Genomic DNA, 21,432 nt, shown 5'->3' with positions numbered 1-21,432 from the left:
TATTAATATTATGTCCTCTTCATCATAATATAATATGTACATGGTTTTATTAGTTATAAAATATGTATAACCCATAAACCAGAAATGTATAGGCTACTGGGACATAAATACATAATGTTATTATAGATTAATATCTATTTATATCCGCTTATACATCATTATCGTTGAACAAATTGTTTCTTCATATAAATCTGTGTAAAAAATGTTGTTAAAATAATTTTTGAATAATATTTAAATACTATCACAGTATCAAAGGATATTGCTTCCAAATATTGATTAATAAAATATGTTATATTGTATTTATATTGTTATATTATATTACTACTACTTAATCGTTCATAAAACACACCATCACCTATTTAAATATTTATAAATTTCGAATAATATATATTCATCACTATATTAGTATATCAATGTTGACGAAGTGATTAATTATAAATATTAATTGAATTATATTTTCAATTGAGTTATATCTTATTTTATCAAATGCTTAATATAATTTGGAACATTACAGTATCTACCGATACATTTTTGGTGTTTAATATCCAGAGTATGTGGTATTATGGTAACTTTTAAAACTGTTTGTAAAAAAGCAAAATATTTTAATATTTATGTATAAGTTGAGAAGGTATTGAATTAAATTACATACATTTACACGTTGTATGCATACATATTTATAATATTGTTCTTGTATAGTTATAATATGTATGTTAGTAATTTCTGGTATCTATACTGTAATAGTTTAATGATAAATGATTATTGATTAAGTAGTGATTACTATTATTTAGTTAATTTATTTGATGAATCGCTCGTTTTTCAGTGAATATGTTTTATATTATATAGTAAAAATGTACAATTGTCAGCAAAAAACAGGGTTATCTTGATCAATAAAACCAAGCAATATAGCTGGTAACGAATCGAGTTTGTACAATTTGGGAACCAATCATTCGAGATTCTTAGCATAATAATATGTTAAATTACATTTAATTAGCTCCTCGCGTTTATTATTTTTGTCTCGGCGCATTAATAATTGCCGCTTTGTGCAGTTTGGCGTTAATTTTACTTTGCTAACCCAGTCTAGGTGTTAACGAATTTATTGTGAGTTAGAAATTTTAAACACGAATTGATTACGATCACCCACCTGGTTTATGTAACCCTTTTGTAATCACACATATAGGTACCCAATAACCATAGGTAATAGGTATTATTATATCCGACATCAGTGAACCGTTGAGAAATTCGTAACTGAATTTTCCATATTGAAGCCCACTAAAAATGAGCTTGTTTCTTCGATGATAAAGCAATCCTACGATATATTCATTTTTTCGAAGATATTAATGAAACCCACAACGATGACGATTGGATGTGGATCGATTATTTAATAACTATTGTCGAAACTAGTGCGTCATACAATCGGCATTCGGATTCTAATAATATAATGCTATCATTTTATCGACTAAAACCAATTTTATGTTTATTGTACATTATTGTCCTCGTCCGACCAGTGTTGAGTTTAGATAATATTATTGTATTCATTCCAGAGTATTAGCTAATGGCTACAGAGTTCACACGGACGGCAATTAGTCAAAGTGGCGAATTGATTAATGCATTAATCAATTCGCCACAGCTGCCAATAGTTGAGTATTTGGTATATTTAGGTGTATAATATGAAACTCTGATATACATGCATAATGTGTGTTTGGATGGAATGTAGAAGATTGTCGCCAAACGGAGAAATCAATACAAATTGCATTATGTCGATGTACAATTTTTGCCTCGATTTTTGTGCTTTCTCTCTTTTTCCATTGTCGATTTATGGTATGTACGACCAGGTTAGGTTAGTGATTTTACATGATCGTGAATGTCGCTACATTGTCGTTGCCGCACACATTTTGTAAGCGATCGACAACGATTTTAATTTGGATTTTTTCTACCGTGATCGCGTTTAAGTGCGGAAGTGAACATAACTCGTTTTGCGGACGCGTAGCGAATTCAAATTTAATATGATTTCGCATCGGAGCAATGTAATAAAACGACGGCGGCCCGGGGAAAGCGGATTGTCGCCGACACAAAATCGCGCCAATATACCCACCGATGATGAAGTTATAGTACTTTCTAATGGTTTCTACGTGTTTGCAGTAGGTACATTCGACCTATCAGCCGTGTCTTTTCTACGTTTTGCAGGCCTCAAATGAAATTTGAAAACGTTTTACTGGTAGACGCGATGCAAGATTTCTCGAAATCGCCTTTTGCGGTTTCCGCAGTATACACCACAGTCTTACGTGGTATGCATTTTCGGTGTTCTCCGTATAGATTCCGTTATTATAATATTATCTTCATGTTTTACATTCTTCGTTAAAAATAAAAGTCGTTTGATGTGCCGACGATAGAGTATTGAGGTTGACGCAGTTAACTTACACTTTTAGTATAATTAGAAAAACTCATGTTTGATAAACACAATTTGTAATTTTTTATTTGTTTTGTTTAAAAATTAAAAAATTGTGTATGTAAAATAACATTGAAGAATATTTTAGCAAAATAGAAATATAAGAAAAAATATTATATAATATTGTACAGTAATATATAAATTGGAATTGAATAAAAAAAAAACAAACATTAAAAAGAATTTTTATATAAATGAAAATACTTTTTGCGATAACGTATACTTTTACAGTTTTACACAAAAGAGTTACAGTATGCGCGGTAGTCATTGTTTTTAATGGTCTTTATGTTATTTCTCGCTAAATCGTATACGTGTTATAATAATCTCTCGAGTAGTTCATAGGAAGTGAATCACCGCTCATTGTTTTCGATGCGTGCACTTAATATTATATTATACCTAGAGTGGACGCCGCGAGGGTATAGTATTATAATATATTATTGTTCTTGAGGCAATTTCTTTGATTGGGCCGTATTAAAAAGGGTCGGGGAGAAGGGAAATGCGACTTTTTTTACCCGGCTTGGTCAAATTAAAAAAGGGCGATTCTATATCATAATGAATCAATGAAATTAATAAAAATAAACAAGTTGACTATAATTTCACTTGATTACTAAAATATTATAGATATTATAGTCTGCAGCAACGCCAGCAATTAGCCATGCACGAATTTAAAGTATATAGGTACATGATTATTACTTTACTATAAAAATAGGTACCGTTCAATAATTAGTTACCTATTTATTGATAATAATAACGTTTATGAATGTTTGAATGTTTGATACCCACTAAAATAGTTTGATACTATTTATGGAGTGAAGATTGGTGAGTTAGGAAAAAAGTTTGAAACAATAATGATATTTATACCGTTTTTCTAAAGTAAACACTATTATAATGAACTACCATTTTTGATTGGGGTGTTACCTCTCATAATCCGTATTGTGGTAGTGGTGCAAGAGGGGAGAGAGGTGCTTATAAATATAATTACATACGGTGTCACACATGCTTGCCCAATTTCCGAAAATATAATAAAATAAATCTTTCCTATATACCTATGTCTGCAGAGTGTAAACACTATTTCCCAACGAATATTCGAAAGCAATAGCTACCGATTAATATCAACTATTAATTAAAATTTAAAAGTAATAATAATTCTATCGACAGTCGTGTCCAACGTTTTTAAATTTCGGGATATCGTGAGCACAGAAAGTTTCTGCAGCCTGCGTGTCAATTTTACGTAATGCACCATCCCGCCGCGCCGGTTTGGATAACCGGTAACCGTTTAAAACTGCCTGCAGCATAATAGATATTTATATAATAATATTATATTACATTGCTATTATAATATTATACTATCCAAGCCGAATGCATCAATATTTAACAATTATATTAGGTATATTATTATTATGTTGCGTACACTCCTCCATACTTAACAATATTATTACGAATTATAAATTTTGATTTTCTTGCTTCGTCGTGTGTGTTCACCGTTTAGGCCATCGCCACCGCCGCCGCATGACGAAAAATGTACCTACAAGTGTACAACGATATTATTTTTATACGTAGGTTGTCCTCACCGAGTTTAAGAAAAGTATTGTCTATTTTTTAACTTCCATGCACGCGTTGGATCGCGCATATAACATAAAAAAAAAATAATAATAATAGGTAGGTAGTGGAATTTCTATCCCGCTCCTCTATTGCCGCAATAATAATAATCGTATCGCGACGTGTGCAATGTATTTTTGTTGTTGTCGATGATGATGATGATGATGATGATGATAATGTTGTTGTGCAGTGTAATAATAATGATATATAATATATAGAGCATAAATCATACATTGCGACAGCATTGTAAATTTGTAACGGATCTCTTGTCTCACACACGTATACTTGTCTATGAGGTACCTACGGATATTATATATTTACAATGTACGTCGCACCGTTTTCCGGTCGACGACGGCTATCGGTGGGCCGGAAATTTCCTGCCTGGCTGTAGCACATTATATTATAATAGCTGTAGAGTGTACAGGCGGTGGTCTCTTCTCTTCAACGATAATAATATATTATGTACACATGCACCCACTCTCGTCAAAGTGTGGCACTCGAAACCATCCGCAGCGCCTTAAATTTATCGAATTAATAATATTATTAGTTGAATAATATTATATAATTGAAAAATAATTATTCACAGATCACGGTGTGCACAATCTGTTGGAATAATACGACTCCATGGCATTTTCTTCTTAAATAATTATTGTTTTCACCCAAGAGTGAAAAAATTGCTCGTGTCTGGGCGAAAATGTCTCTTAAACCTAATTAAAAACTTTCGTGGAGACAATATCTACATATTATATACCAAATCGCTCTTTTTAGATACGTACCACATGTATCAATTTTAGACCCACGCATCGTATAAGTATTTTACGCGACGAAAACGACTAGCGGCTAAACGCAATAATAATATTGTTACATCTTTGTGCGTATATACCTACATAATAAATAATATTATAATAGTACAAATGTACAATAATATTATGTAGATGTACGACTGATTGTAATAACGGCGGCCCTCTGCTGGGCGAGGCGTCACGGATCGTTCGGCGCATTCTTCGTTTTTATTATATATAGATGGTATACTTATTGTTGTTGTGTAAAAAATTTAGTTGACCGGAATCAACCTTTTTTAAAAAACTTTAATATGTGACCAAATAACGCAAATGGTCAACGGGAAGAAAGCTCTCGCGCTGATTTCGCAATCAGATTTTTGGTAATATTATACCAACATTACAATAATATTATTATCATGACGGATTTCCGCAAATTATAACAGTAGTTATTATTATTATTATTCGTGTACAAAAACATAAGCACATTAAAGCTTTAGTGACGAGCACAATAGGGGCATTATGTGTAGGAATAATGCATGTGACGCTGTGAAAAAAATTACATCTCTGTTTAATATGATGTTAATAATTATTATTCATTAATTACGTTTTATTTTTTTTAACGAATTATTGTTTTCCTCCTTTGGAAAATGTATGTCGTACAAGCATGACGTAGGTACTATATAGCCACTAGTTATACGGTATACATATTAATATATTATTATATTTTAAAAACTATTTATATTAACGCGATAATTATTTTCTCTTCGTCACATAATAAAATAAAACAATACATAATATACTAAGAAATCAGACGTACTTATAAAACTTTTACAATGTCTAATGTTTTATTTTATCTATTTAAAAAAAAAAAAAATTATTTATCAATGAATTGTACATAATAGTACTATACTATATTGCTCTAGTTTTATGCTCGACTTATAGTATTAATTAGTTCGTTCTAATTATGCGTTAAACCTTGATAATACAAATCATGGAATCGAAATTTGTATGTTAAATTATTACATCTCTAATTCATAGATGGAGGGCGATTCGCCCCTTTGTTATCGTATTGGTTTTATGTTTATTTCGTAAACAAGGTTGTAAACTGAACACAAAATATAATTACGATTGGAATCATTTTGAGCCAAACCGATTTTTCATTGAATTAGTTTTCAAAATAAAATGAATTTTTTTGTATGTTAAGATATTTTAATATTACCTATAATAATATAAACAAATGAATTAAAATATTATACATAATGTATTGTGTTTATTTCTTCAAAAACTGTCAAAAACAAAATTAATAATTATATTCACTAAATTTTACATTATTATTATTTATTATATTACACAAATTTCGATAATATTTCAATATCTGCCATGCTACTTCTAAAATATTAATATTATTTTACTCGATTAATTGAGTAATTTTGGCTGTAAAAGAAAACTGATAATTTATCCAAAAAGTGCGATTTTGACCGAATGGTCATCAATATTAATTTAAATTAATTGTTTTATCCATTAATATTAATGTCCTGTTTGAACTTCTTTAATTAAAAATACCCTCAAGTTATTCATTTTAAAATCTACTTCACATTATCTGTACAGTATGACGTATATATTTCACATAAAGTTTTATCGTTTTTTCTAGTAAGTAGTATATTTAATATTATATGCCATCACTTTTATTACTTCGAATAACAACTATATATTACGTGTGTACACACACAATTATACAATTATTATTCTTAAATTCTGATAAATTGATTGATGTCGCAGACCTTGTAACATCATTTTTATTTCGAATATACTTTAATTTTCATTTAATTGAATTTGAGCGTTTGACAGTTGATGATGATAATTACAGTTCTAAGCTTATGAGTTATGATAAATGGTAAATTGAATCGTATTTTCGAGGTTTATTTTAAATTATAAATACGAGCAATATATATAAGTATTTGATTGTAATTTGTAATGAATAAAAAATATATGCATGCACAAAGCGTTCAAAGACCGTGCACGGTGTGTTATATATTGCGTAATAATATTATATGTTTGTAATATATTTGTTTATTGTATATCTATAAAAAAAAACATGCAATGTCACCGACATCCGGGGCCTGCCACTGAACGATAATACTACCGACATTGCAACACGATAATATTATATTATTATAAAAATGAAAAATAACGGCCAACACAACCGTTCCCTTGACGGTTACAACTAAAACAAAAAAATTTATCCACGGAAATTGGACCGCACTCGATTGGCTACATTGTTTCGTACACGTACATAGTTTTCGGACACTGGCCACTGCGGCTTTCACTACTATACAGAATAATATAATGAATACAATATTATTTTACAATAATATTCTTCGGAAACGGTAATTTATATTATAGGTGACGACAGAAAAATCGAAATGCCAAATATTCGTTAAGTTATACAGGATGGTTCACCAATCATGACCGTCCTCATTTATTCCTTTAATAATGAAGAATTCTGATTTTTGGAATGGAATTTTTAAGTATATATTTCAGAATCGTATTTACAATTATTTAATTTTTTTTTTACATACCATTTAAGAGCGTCCTGTGGTGATATTAACTTACTTTATCAAATGAGTACCATCTCGTTTTACTGTAAAAACAGTTGATTCTATCAAAATATTTTTGCATCTCTTTCTAAACTCAGATGAGAAGTTTTGAGTATTGATTAAAATGTATATTATGTTTGTATAAGAATAGTAATTTTTAAAATTATTTTACTTACAAAAGTATAAAATCATCATACCCTCTCCCCATATCTTCCAAAGCTATAATGATCGTTAACCAATTTGCCCTTGTTTAATTCAAAAACTAACTGTTAAAACTTCGACTGAGGTACATCAACATTTTCAATAAATCCTCCTGCTTAACACAATCGTTCTATTTGGAAAAAATATAGTAAATTTTATGAATTTTATTGTCACGAGACCCTCCTTAAATCAGGGTTCTTCGACCCACCCTATCTTTATTCGATGCTCGTGAGCACATTAGTAATTACCTAAGTATTTTTAATCGTTTCATTTAATACGAATGCAGCCGTGAGATTGTTTCAAGTTAATAGGTGGTCCACTGCAATATGATTTAAAATGGTGATTGAAAATTTAATCTTTTGTAAATATACACTCAAAAATTCCATTAAAAAAAGAATTCAAAATGATAAATTCATCATTTAAGGAAAAAACGGGGGCTGATCTCGGCTGATGAATCACCCTATTTAATATTATTACATCGTGTAAAGAGGTATTTCAATATTTGCCGTTTGCGATCCGGATTCCAGGCGTTAATATCGATTCCGAAATATCTCGTTTATGTGGTGGCGTATGAACCTAATCGTAAAATCCCGATCATTTTCAATGAGTTGATGTATAATGCGTATTGTATATTATATTGTACCGGGTGGCAGATGCAAACACAATAATATTGCCCCGAAAATTTGATGGCGGATGGAGGGTCGTAAACTCTACGGTTTACATAAAACAAGCGCGCGTGTAGTTAGGGTTGCCACCTTTCCTGGTTTCTCCCGGATACTCCGGTTTTACAAATAAATCTACGGGCTACGGGTTCAGTGAATTATTCTCCGGGTTATCGTAAAATTAGTTCTAATTTTTAGTATTTAAGTATTTCATCACTTCAGCCAAATGAGCAAGCAAGGTTGAAAAAAAAGGCTAATGAAATGTAAAAAAATTTATCGATTAGGTATTTAAAAAAATTTTAAATACTTCAATTAAGAACTTTAATTTAAAAATTAAATAATTGAGTATGGCGATGCAATAAAATCTGTAAACCCTATTAAGTTTAAATGATATTGAAGAAGACCGACTTTACAACGAAATAAAACATGTGCAGAGAGTGTGGGCTGCAAAGCTTTCAAAAATAAACATATCTTCAGATTTAATGTGGGTAGAACAGTTCAAAAAATATGATTTCAGTGAACTTCTAAAAATTGTTGGAAAAATATTTTCAATACCTTTAAAATATAAATAACGGTTTTGTAGAACGTGTATTTTCTTTGATGGGGAATTTGTGGTTTGAAGAAAGAAATCGGCTATCAGTGGAAATGGTGAAATCCGAATTATGTGTCAATTTAAATTATAATATAAATTGTCAAGAATATTTGCAGTTTTTGAAAAATCCTCAACAAGAAAATTTATTTAAATGTGCAACAAAAAATGTAAAGTACGATTTTAAACTTAAATAAACATATATTGTACTTTTAAATATCTAATAAAATATGTGATGAAATGAACTTTTTTTCAAATTGTTATACCGTTTATTAATTATATTTTAATTTTTATCTGTTCTACGCATAGGCATATAATATAGTACAATTTTATTTTTATTTTTATTTTTTGCTTATCAGCCTATTTCATCTCCGGGTCTGCCCTCTTTCAAATCTGGCAACCCTACGTGGAGTGCACATATATAAAAATTCTGAATCTTTTTTCAACGAGAGAACACGCCGCGGACCGTCAAAAATTCATTCTTCTGCGCATCCCCACGCGACACCCTACCACATGGAACCGGTTTCGATGGCAGGGTGTCGCGTGGGTATTCGCATGATCGGCACGTACTCTCGGTGACCGAGTGTACGACGTGTACTCGCCCCGAGCCGTAGTATTGTATTGAATTATTGTAATTATTACGCTACGTATAATGTATTTATATAATTTTATAATTTTTTTATTATTATTGCCCGTTACATCGTCGTACCCATAGTACAATAAATACTAAATAAATAAAAAATGTATTTTACTATGGTCGTGCTGATGTGTGCCGACTGCCGGAGAAATTGTCGCACGCCTGATAAACAACTCGTTGTCGCCATGTCTCGCGCGAATTCCTTGTCACGGTTCGCATCGTGCGGTACGGCGATAATATGATTTTTTGTAATCGATTCGCATCGCTGTAGCGTACAGTTCTCGTACATTGCTCGACTTTTTTTCGATCATCTCGCCCGTCTTGTGTTTTTTTTCGAATGCACTCTGTCACTTTATTCAACGATGTTCATGTTCGATATTATTAAGCTTTTGGTTTACCCTATACACTTAAAAGGACGCTACACCCGAAAGTGTTGTCCCCGTCTTACAAATGTTTAACATTGCGAAAACTGTTTTGTACAAAAAAGAACCATTCAATCTGTAATCCAAGCTAAGCAATCAAATTCTCACACTATTCAAAGGAGAATATTTACAGTGCATTGTTGTTTTTTCCGATATCAGTATTGGTATTAAAAAAAAAGTTATTCAAGATTGAAAAACTCAAAAATATTGAATTCTCAAACAATAAGAACTTTTTTCGTATTTGTGATATCGAAAAATTAAAAACAACGTTGCACAGTAAATATTCTACCCTTTATATTTATTATGTGAGAATTTGATTGCTTAGCTTGGATTACAGCTTGAGTGGTTGTTTCCCGCGCAAAACACTTTTCGCAATGTTTTACATTTGTATAAGACGGAAACAACACATGCGGGTGTAGCGTCCTCTTAACCCGCGCGCCCCTTTTCTCTGACGGAACGTTATGGAAATACTCTATATGCACACATTATTGCACGCTCGTCCATTCTATGCATTTTATACAGAACGGTTCAATAAGCAAGATTTGGCCGTATATGAGCATATTAAAATTCAAATGTTTGAAATTTTTAAAATATATTCTTAAGAATTTTCAAAATACTTTTGATTTGATGTACAGTTTAAGAAGTTATTCTGTGGCGATACACACTTTTTTTTAAATCGATTTGATTGCGTTTTTTGAAATTATTTTTGTTTTTTTTTTAAGATTCAAACGAGTAGATTATTATTTATTTAACTATGTACTAAAGATAATAATTAGGTTTAAAAGATATCGAGACCTGATGATGATTTTAAAATTATAGTAGTTAACATTTTTTTTATTAACATTTTAAAATTTGTAAAAAAATATAAATTCTACCTTTATTTTAAATATTACGGTTATCCTTAGTGATCAAAGTTTAATAATACATTTACCATACTAGTTCGAATTTTGATTTAGATAGGTACACCAAAATAAAAGTTCAAAAAGATCTTGTGCTGTTCGGTCTTCATTTAAGTGTAAAAATCTAAATGTGAATAGATTCTTCATCTAAGGAAATAATATGAGGAAGAGTATATTGGTGAAACACACTGTATAGGATTACGCGTCGTATACAATAATAATAATAATAATAATAATATGTGCGTTCGTCGAACGCTAATGTTTTTCCATATTATAATGTCGTATGCATATGCGATGATAATGTGTATTCGATGGTGGGTCACGAGGGCGATGAGGAGGGGTACGCCGAAATTCTCCGAGAGAGCGAGCGAGGGAATCGGCAAACGGCGAGTACCTACGACTTTTGTGGCGTAGGCGTGGGCGGACGGCAGCGGCGGGAACGACCCTGCCGGCACCGACGCACTACGTGCCATCTGGCGTGAGCATGCCCGCCGCACACACCACCGCCACAACTCGCGCACCACGTCGCCGGGGATGGGTTTAGGCGGCCTGTGCGCGCAGTGCCACCGTCGTCCCGACAGTGGTGAATCGTGTGTGGCGTCAGCGTCGGTCCGTTCGGGTTTGGGTCGTCGTGCGCCGCGGTCGTCGTCAGCGAACTCGCGCCGCACATGCTGCTGCTGGACGCCGGTGCCGAGGACGACGGCGACGATGAAAAAACATTCCAAGCAGCTTGAGAAGCGCATCAATGACCAACGACAGTTGCTTCTGCAGCAGCGGTTGCCGGGGGCGGCCGCCGACAAGCGGAGACCGTCGTCGAAATGCAAAAACGGCATACTGAAAAACGAATCAAGTCCCGAACTGTCGCGGCCCGCTTCCCGCAAGTCCAGACAGTACTTTCTGGAACCCATTCGTCGATGGAATTCGTTCCATAACAGCCGTGAACGCAAGTCCAACACGGCCGCGTCCACCGGCACGGCCACCCCCGCGACACCGTCGTCTTCGTCCACCAACAACTTGCCGTACCTGCAGACCTTGGTTAACCTACAGCGGGAGTCTAAGAGCGCTTGTGCCCGATTCGCGCAGTCCGTGTTGCCCAAAACGCCTAGGGGATCCGAAAGTGCGTCAGTCTTCGGCAGGGCCTCTTCTACCTCCGTCTCTGCTACCGCCGACGATGTTCAGTCGCCGAAATTCCTCCAGCAGACCGGCGCCGGATGTCCGGCCATAAAACAAAACTCCAGCCCAAACCTGTTGTTGGTGTACGACCGCCGGCAGCAAGGTGTCGCGGGAGGAGGAATCGGCGGCGGAAACAGCCTGACGAATTCGCCCCGTCGTTCGGCCAGAAGACCGAAAACGCCACCGCCGCACCCTCACCACAACCAACAACAACAACAGCTAGCGGCGACTAATAGCAGTGGTGCCGGCGGCGTGGGGTCGGAAGCCACCGGTTCTTCGAAAATACCGTTTGCCATAATGGTGGGTGACACGCCGATCGTGTGCCAAGACACCGTGCCCAGAATCAAAGCGATCCGCGCCGATTTGGTGACGGAGAAATCGTCGTATCTGGCAGTCGACTTGTCTCCTCACCGTCGATACTCGTTTTGGTCAGTAGAACGCGCGTAAAACCTCTTGTGGGGCAGAGTGAACCGCACAAACTCACAAATCGGGAAATATTTTTTTTTTTTTTTCGGGGCGAAATCACGTGTGACCGCTGACCAGAATTTAATAATAAGGATAATATAGGACGCTTGACACTCACATTTAACCGCAAAGAGCCTACTGTGTTTAGTGCGAAACCACGATCACCGGATCAGAGTTTTTTTCGTTTTCAAGTTGGTCATCGACAGACGTGATTTATGTCATCAATATTAATACGCGTGTTTGTGTGTGTAAGTGATCCACATGCAAGTCAATCGCATTCATAGTTCTGAAATTTGGTGCATGCAAAGATATACACCTCAAAATCGATTTTCCAAAATTTGCATCTTAAAAACGGGCTCGCTGAGCGATTTTTTGGCTCACGAAAATTGTTTTAAATCATAATATGAAGTTGCCATTGGTTACACCAAATAAAATATATTTATTATATTATTAAAATATTTTATACAACAAGTATATTATTATAATTATAATTAGATATGACTTCAGATTTAAATTTTAATATTTGGTGAAATAGTTTTACCAAAAATTATTTAAAGTTTACTCATCACGGGGGTAAGTCCACTGCCACTATTTAATCTATCATGCACAACGCCGTGCAGGATCAACTAATATAGGAGATAATAAATAGTTTAGAATTTGTCTCATGATTATAATATTATATTATACGATATTGTATTACTCGTATTTGCTGCATAATGTATATCATTTACTATATTATTCCGTATTTCCTCGGCGATAAACTCATTCAATCAATACAAAACGGTGTATATAATTTAATTTTTTTCAGAGATATTCTGTTATTACGGACAAAGACTGGATATTAATAATGGTTTTGCTCTGTGTGTGGGTGTATGGGGGAGGGGGTTGATTGAAAGCGAACGAATAATGCTAATGCCGCCACTGTTGATATAGCCCGTGGTTTTTTATATTGAATATTTGCTCCGTAACATTTCACATTATAGGTATTGCGCAATTAACCAATCGTTTTCGCATTAAACATTTTATTTAATTAATACTGGCTCGTATTTAACTCCGTTCGAGTTATTGATGTTTTCGTGGTAGGTATTCAATTAGCATACGATGCTCATTTTTAAAACATAGTATTATATCAATACATTTTTTAAATAATTATTTTTAGTGATATAGATTTATAATATTGCATGTGTACCTTTTTGATAATCAAATTTAAATTATATATATATATATATATATATATATATATATATATATATATAATGTATATTTTGCTAGCGAAGTGCTCGGTTTCGTAATTATCTAAAATAAAACACTTGTGTCGACTACCTATTTGTTATTATTTTATTTGGTTTATGGAATAGGTATAGTCCAGGGCCAGTTGCTCCCCACGGCTGTTATCGGAATTTTAATAATATACCAGTTGCCCTCAACCAAATATACCAGTTGCCCCCAACCGAATGTACCATTTGCCCTCACATGTTAATATATACACGAATACAATATATAGCATGTAAAATAGGGGAGGTGAATATACAAATAATAAATAAATTATGACAAAAGTTCATAATAAATAATTTAATTATAATACTAATTACTAACTCAATGTGATAATTTGTCAAAAAAAATAAAAAACAACTATAAAATGATACCTTTGTAAGTATTTAATTGTAACAGTGTTAATGCTGAGTGAACTTCAGAAATAGATTTTGGTAGTGGTAGAAGTGTTTTTCTTCTCGCACGATAAATGCTTCTGCGAATGCACTTTATACATCGTTTTATGTTATATCACTTATATCCACGACGATTGATTGAACTTCTTCACGTATTAGTTTTAATGAGCGTTTGGAAATTTCATCCACAGCTTTGCACCAAGCGGCAAGCAGGCTATTATTATTTAAAAAAATTTTAATTTTATCCATCTTATTTGTATAGTACTCGTATATTATATTTAATACAATATTATATGTAATTTCAATCATATGAATTTGATTCAATCATTTTATACTATTTTACTTTATTTTCATAAATAATTTTATATTTTATTTATTATTTGTATATTCACCTCTCCTATTTTACGGGTTATATATTGTAATCGTGTATATATTAACATGTGAGGGCAACTGGTACATTTAGTTGAGGGCAACTGGTGCATTTTTCTCTAGGTAGTTTGAGGGGAATTGGTATAAAAAAGGTACTTTTTGGGGGCAACTGGTACATGCCCGTACATCGAATATTATAATAATGGCGTCCTTAGGAATTTCATAAATGCTCCGTTATTCGGTGCTTGTCATCTGTTTATCCTACTTAATATTTATACTGATCGAATAATAGACTATAAAACACTATAAATGCTAATGGGATTTTAATAAAATATACGTGTCCAGTATATTGGTCGTATCGCGAAGTTTCAGTTCCAATTTAACGTGAATAAAATATAATTACCGTTTATGTACATAATATTATAATGGTGGTATTATAAGAAAATATTTTGACAGTATAAATGGGAAAATATATAAATAGAGTATTGACAACCGACCTCAATAAACGCACAATCGTTCCTTATATAGATAATTTGGTTATGTGAAACATCGGTAGTATTTGTATGACAGTTATTAATTTTACATTGTCACTTGTAAAGTGTTTCACGGTATTAGTTTGTTTAAGTACACTAAACAATATACATAAGGTACCTATTTTAATTTCTCGTTTTAGGTAAAAAATTTAGAACACCAATAAGTACTTATACGGTGGATTTGATTTTTTTAATTTAAATTCAATTCATATTTCAATTGTATACTCAAGGGTTTTCACAATAAAAAGGTTGTTCTACATTTATGCTTTTGAGTCATTTCAAATGCATATCAATAATTTTTTATTTGATTGACACACTTTATTATACCAACATGTAGCAATAATTATAAGTTATAACCAACTCGATATCTACAAACGGAAACATCGTTATCAATTATTTTGCAATCTCCTGGGTTACATATTATATTTTGATTATTTCCATTTATTATTTAGTAGTTTTTTCCGAACCTATTTTTGAATAGTATCAACTCGTTGACGTTTGTTATTGCCTAAAAACAAAATATTTATTGGAAATAATAAATTACTTCTATAAATACCATCCGTTAAATTATAATATGCATTATGAAATGGCTATTGTAGTATTGTGTCATATTCACATTTACAAATTATGGCTGGTTTAAAGCTCAACAAGTGTGAATAATACAAATAAATGTTTGTATGTATTTCCGCATGCAATCTGATATTAGTAAAAAAAAATTTTTTTTTTTTGATCCAATATTAACGAGTTAATCATCGAGAAGATTTCTGGAAATTAAGCCGTAGTTATTATATCATTCATCAACTTGTAGTGATAGTTGTAGTAGTGCTGTCTATTGTATTCTTCTATTGCATTTTAGTTATATCTAACAATATAACTCGTAATATCTGTGATTAAAAGTTAATATTTACTTCACAGAAGAAACCTTTAGTTTTCAAGATTAATGACAACGAAACGCTAAATATAAAGGAACTATATTTATGTTTTCGTGCGCCTAAGTCAGAGGTGTTGACTGCAGTATATCGAAAGAGTAAATATTATTACTTTAAGAGTAAAACTATTAAGTGTAGCTTATCATCGTCATAGAAATAACTCTCTAAAATTAAATTTTATCTGATGACTATGCCGATGCTCTGGTTAAGTTAGGTGTGCACAAACCTAACCTAGCCTAAACACTCATCGATCAAGTTAAGTAGTTTATACAAAACTTTTACTATTCGTGTCAAAAAAAAAAAAAAACGCTACGTTTGTTTGTTTATTTCGTGTCTCAATCCTCTTCCCCCCATCTGGTCCAATATAATATCTACTACTACGACTCGTGACAATTGATCTCTTTTCGAAATGTTTATGAGTACAGACATAAATATCTATTCTATATACGTAGGTAACCCATATTATTGTGGTATAAAAACATACTATATATGTATAATGCGGAACATTATAATAATATTTAAAGGGTGTGGTGGTTGGCTGCAATTACTACTTAATACTTATGCCAGGAACAGAGATCGTCTGGTGTCGCAAATTCCCGGACTGTTTTTAAGTTAACTAATGTAACTTACTTGTAACTTGTTAGTCTTATATTTATAAATACAGTGGACGAATAAACTTTTTATCTGCGATATGAAAACACAAGCTTCAAATCAACGATTCATAGTACTATTATCCCGTCATTCATTGCTGTGTCAGTGTCGTGTGTGGCAAGCGAATTCATTGAAACCAGTTAACAAATTGTGTCATGCCATGGCATCACGTTATAATAACGATATATATTCCTCGATTTAACTCTTTTAAGACACGAACCTATACTCAACACGTTTAATTTTGAACACCTTTTATTCAGATTTAACTATATTTATAGGCAATATGTAATTAATTATTGATACTGTCAATAAATCATGTATAAAATACTAACACTAAAACCGAGATTAAAACCTAGTGGCAAAACTTTTTTAAAACAAAGAATGACAAAGGTCTTCTTAGTCGACCCGGGTAGTAAGATATTTGTTAAAAATTTTAAAAAAAGTATTACTAAATAAAATTTTAAATACTTAATTATAATAATCTACACATTCTAAGCAGTGCAAAGAATCTATTTTACAATTTTGTGTATGTTTACACGATTTATAGACTTATAGTAGAAAAGTTTTGATTTTCAAGTTTGAACGGTGGTTTCTAGTAGACAATTGGATCTATACTCAGTATTTTAATGAGATCAAAATACAAAATTGCCAGTTTTGATTTTTTTTTTCTGGTGTTACTTACTATCAAATGAATAACAGTATAATATATACAATATTCTTCATAAATAGTAGACTACAAATTAAAAATAATAATTTTTAGTTAAATTTAAATTTTCGCATTTGAAATTACAACTTTGATGAGATTTGATATTTATACAAACAATTATGATTTTAGTTCAGCGGTCCCCCCAATATTTTAGCCGGCGGTACCCTTTTGTTTGTATAAATTTTGTTAGGTGCCCTTCTGTGAATATCACGAGGAACGTGATAAAATTAAACACTAGTTTTCATTAATTAAATAATAACTGATTTAAGTAATTTTATTGAACATATCAACAAATTATAATTTTACGGTTGAAAGTAAAAAGAGAAAATTCTATTTTAATAGTGAAAAACTAATAACTAATGAGATATTTGAGGCTGCTTACTTTTAGAAAGTTTGACAATATTTTTATCTATTATTGAATTATTCGACACATATTAGTAACATTATATTCAATATTAAATATACAGATAGTATGTGCTAAGTAATTGTTTACGTAAAATATTTTTGCCTTTTAAACTACAATACATTTTTAATATATAATTTAATAATTTATTTCATTTTCGGATGAGCCGTGGTACCCCTTAAAAATGAACTCGCGGTGCACGGGTTGGGAACCGCTGTATTAAGTTATTTTGTTTAGGATTTGAAACTTATTTGTATATTATAATATTTTATATAAACTCATTGCAGTGGTTAATTATATTTTAAAAATATTTATATTGATCGTATGCTCATTTATAAATTTATAATCTATACCGTATCTACTGGCTACTGCTATTAAGAAGTAAAATAAATTGCTGTAATAATAATAATAATTAGAAATATACGATGTGATAATAGGCTAACAGCTCATTTCCACTCAGGATTGTTTTTCGTAGATACCTACGCAATTATTTATCATTGAATTCAAATTAAGCATATTCATTAGGTACAGTGGTCAGTGACATACTCAATAACGAGGTACACTCGACTCCTACAATTGCACAGCAGAGTGGTTACTTGTTTTTTTAAACTTTATGAACATAAATGTTAAATTACAAAACAAATAAATATTAAAAGGCTAGCTGAAGAAGATAGCATTGAACAAATTATTTATAAAATATTTAAACTGACTAGAAATGGATCTTTCACTGTTGTGTAAAAAGTCCAAAATTCCATCGACTATATTGTCCAATATTTTACGATTTTGTACGCCTCACAGGACCGCATATATTTTTAAAATATATATTCTTGGAAAATAATTATTAATGTCGGTCGTATACTGACTATGTATATCGTATAATCGATACTTATTGCTGTGTGGTATACTATACGCTATACACACACTGGCTCACACATTCATGTATATATAATAATATAGAGTATTTCATTAAGGTTTACATCGGAGTTAGTTTTTGATTTTAAGTTTTTTTTGTGTTTTTCGACATGTTTTACGTTTTCCCTTATCCACTGCGTATTTATATTACAAGAGTATAGAAGGATATGTAGATATATATATATATACATACATGACAGTTGATTAATGAAACGTGTCACACGCGTGAAATAAAATCGTTGCCTTCGATATCGACCAAACAACACCCTATCACGCATATATATATTACACACACACATATATCGTAGGTATATATATATATTCAGGAACTATAAGTTTCATCCCGATTGTTATTATCGTTGATTGTATGAGTTTCACGGCTCGGAAACCACTCGCGTATGTTTAATTGTAGTCAATTTAAAACGAGCCTATTATTCACATGATTGGCATTCACCACTCGCTCAGCGCTGTCATTCGTTGTTCCGTACAGATCGAAAAATATTTCTCTGCTTACTGTGGAAAACCGCAACGGATAATAATAGATATAATAGGTCTATATATACCGTGCCGAAGACACACCGTGTCGGTATTTAGTAAACGTGAGTAGGAAAATATTATACAAAATAATGAATCGGCAGCAATAATTTACATAAAAAAGAATATCCGTGACGTGAGATAGACATTGTAGTTCACCTGCAAGCACGCTCATACTCAGATTTCGTTTTAATTATTATACATTCATCCAAATTCTGTTTCTCACTCAATTTTTAAGGCTATGTAAGTAGTGTCCTGTAATAATGATGCTCTTTATTCTTTAAACGAGACCCTCCTCCCTTATATTTACTGAAGATTATTAAACTATCGATTTTGTTGAAAATGTTGATGTATAATAATATCTAAATAATTGAAGTTTTAACGAGTACCAATAGTTTCCGAGTTATTATTATTTATTAATCATAATAGTCATAATAATAACCCGCATGATAATAGAAATTCCATAGCTTAAAAGATGTGGGTGCTATGAGATAATGAAAAATTTACCAAGTTATATATCATCATCATTTCATCATAATAAAAAAGTATAGTAAAATATAAAATCGTTGTACGCATGCAAAAAGGTTTTTATTAAAATTAAAATATCTTAATATAATAATAATAATAATATGAATCATTTCATAATTTTATATTTCATAAAATATCCTAACACCAGTACTGAAACGTACATGCAGATTAAACTAACAGATGTAACGATTGACTGACTGTGCAATAATTTTTAAATTCTACTTTTATTGTAAATTACGTATTAAAAAAAAAAAAAACGTGTAAATTATCAATTGGAATTAAAAACACTACTTAGTTCATTGCATTTGTTTGACGGTTAGTCATGTGTTACACCCGGTATATCAAGAGAGAGACTCACTGTCTTTGGGGGCGCAGGTGATGCAGGAGAGGGTCGATCCCTTTACCCGTGACCCGAAAAGTTAGCAGCGTGACCGTGTTGCATTTCAATCCCTAACACACCACCACCACTCGTTCGACCACTCTCGCCACCAGTGCCAACGTTATATATGTAATTGAGTTGAAATCCCCGTCGAATTGGGTGCTTGTAACCTACGACATGTGCGATTTAGCTTTGTCCCATTCTTTTACGGTTTTGCGTTTTAGGTATACCTTTATGTATGTATGTATGTATATAATGTGCATAATGCGCATACATACGGCTCAGTTTCCGACGAGTTTATAAATAGTCCATGTGTGTGACGAGGCTGTTTTGTCGAAATCCTAAATACATCATGATGTGACATGTATAATTCGCTATACAACTTTTATATTATAATGTATATGTTTCCATTATTTATTATTATAATATGTACGTATTTAAGTACTGGTCGCATATAATGTATTATGTCTGTTGTCGCAACTATGATTGTACGAAATATTATATATTACGATATGCGCTTTAACTGTGGAGAAATTAATAAACGTCCGTTGTTGTGGTGTGCCCTCCCCCCTTTTGGCTGTACCAAATTATGTATAAGAGTAAACATATTTTTAATATCGTGATATCTTTTGTTACAGTTTTGGAAAACGAACCGGAAGCAACGCTAGACGACCCAACGAATGTTTCGTGTTGGAACCATCAGAGATGCTGGTGGTAAGTGATGTTTTTTTTTCGTTATTATTAGTCATCGACCTCTATATCTGTTTTATTCGTTGTTTTTTTGTTCATACGACCGTCGAAATAATATACTATATCATATTATTATAAGTGGTGTCGGTGGTTAGTGGATATACTCATTTCGTTCTAATTGTGGACAGGGTTAAGCGTATAAAAAGATATTGCACCGCAAGCCAAACCATTAGCATTAATCAGCGTGCGAGTAAACAAAAAGGTTTTTTCATCGAATAATGATTTATAGACGTGGCCTGGGCGCATCCATATCAAAACTAAGTTTGTTGGTAGTTTTTTTTTAGTTATTCAGACATATTCTGCACATACCTACATGCTGTCAGTTTCTGTTATCTAATATACCTATATACAGCAGTAACTGGTTTACCGTTTTAGAAATTCATTTAAGCTTTTTTTTCTTTTAACAAAAAATAAAAAGTTTACTAGAACAAAGGATTAATATTATATATAAGCTTTAAAATGTATATTTTTATGATATTTGATATTCAGTGGTGAATTACTGAATTCCCATTAATCGATTTTTGATATTTTGTTGTATTTCCAAAACGAATAACTGTAGACACTTGAAGTTTTCACTGAATATTGATAAATATTAGTATTTT

General features: G+C 32.1%; 1 protein-coding gene across 4 annotated transcripts in view; it reads left to right on the top strand.

Moving 5' to 3' along the window:
• The window catches only part of PDZ-GEF (PDZ domain-containing guanine nucleotide exchange factor), a 73,328-nt gene that overhangs the window by 32,688 nt on the left and 19,208 nt on the right, over window positions 1-21,432 (top strand). For 3 of the 4 annotated variants that reach the window (XR_016190772.1, XM_015511100.2, XM_015511099.2), the window contains exons 1-2: window positions 11,351-12,432; window positions 20,719-20,794. Coding sequence is in view for 3 of the 4 variants with exons in the window: in XM_015511100.2 (XP_015366586.2) it covers window positions 11,366-12,432; window positions 20,719-20,794 (1,143 nt within the window). In the remaining variant the exon portion in view is untranslated. Of the gene's footprint in view, window positions 1-11,350; window positions 12,433-20,718; window positions 20,795-21,432 lie in introns of those variants that run through there. The other variant, XM_015511102.2, reaches the window with a different exon arrangement.

The sequence above is a fragment of the Diuraphis noxia genome, unplaced genomic scaffold, assembly GCF_037042655.1.
Source record: "Diuraphis noxia isolate RWA-SAM2 unplaced genomic scaffold, SU_Dnox_SAM2 contig0003, whole genome shotgun sequence".
Classification (NCBI taxonomy): Eukaryota; Metazoa; Arthropoda; class Insecta; order Hemiptera; family Aphididae; genus Diuraphis; species Diuraphis noxia.
The sequence above is the reverse complement of the archived record's forward strand: the minus strand, read 5'-3'. Positions and strand labels throughout refer to the sequence as shown.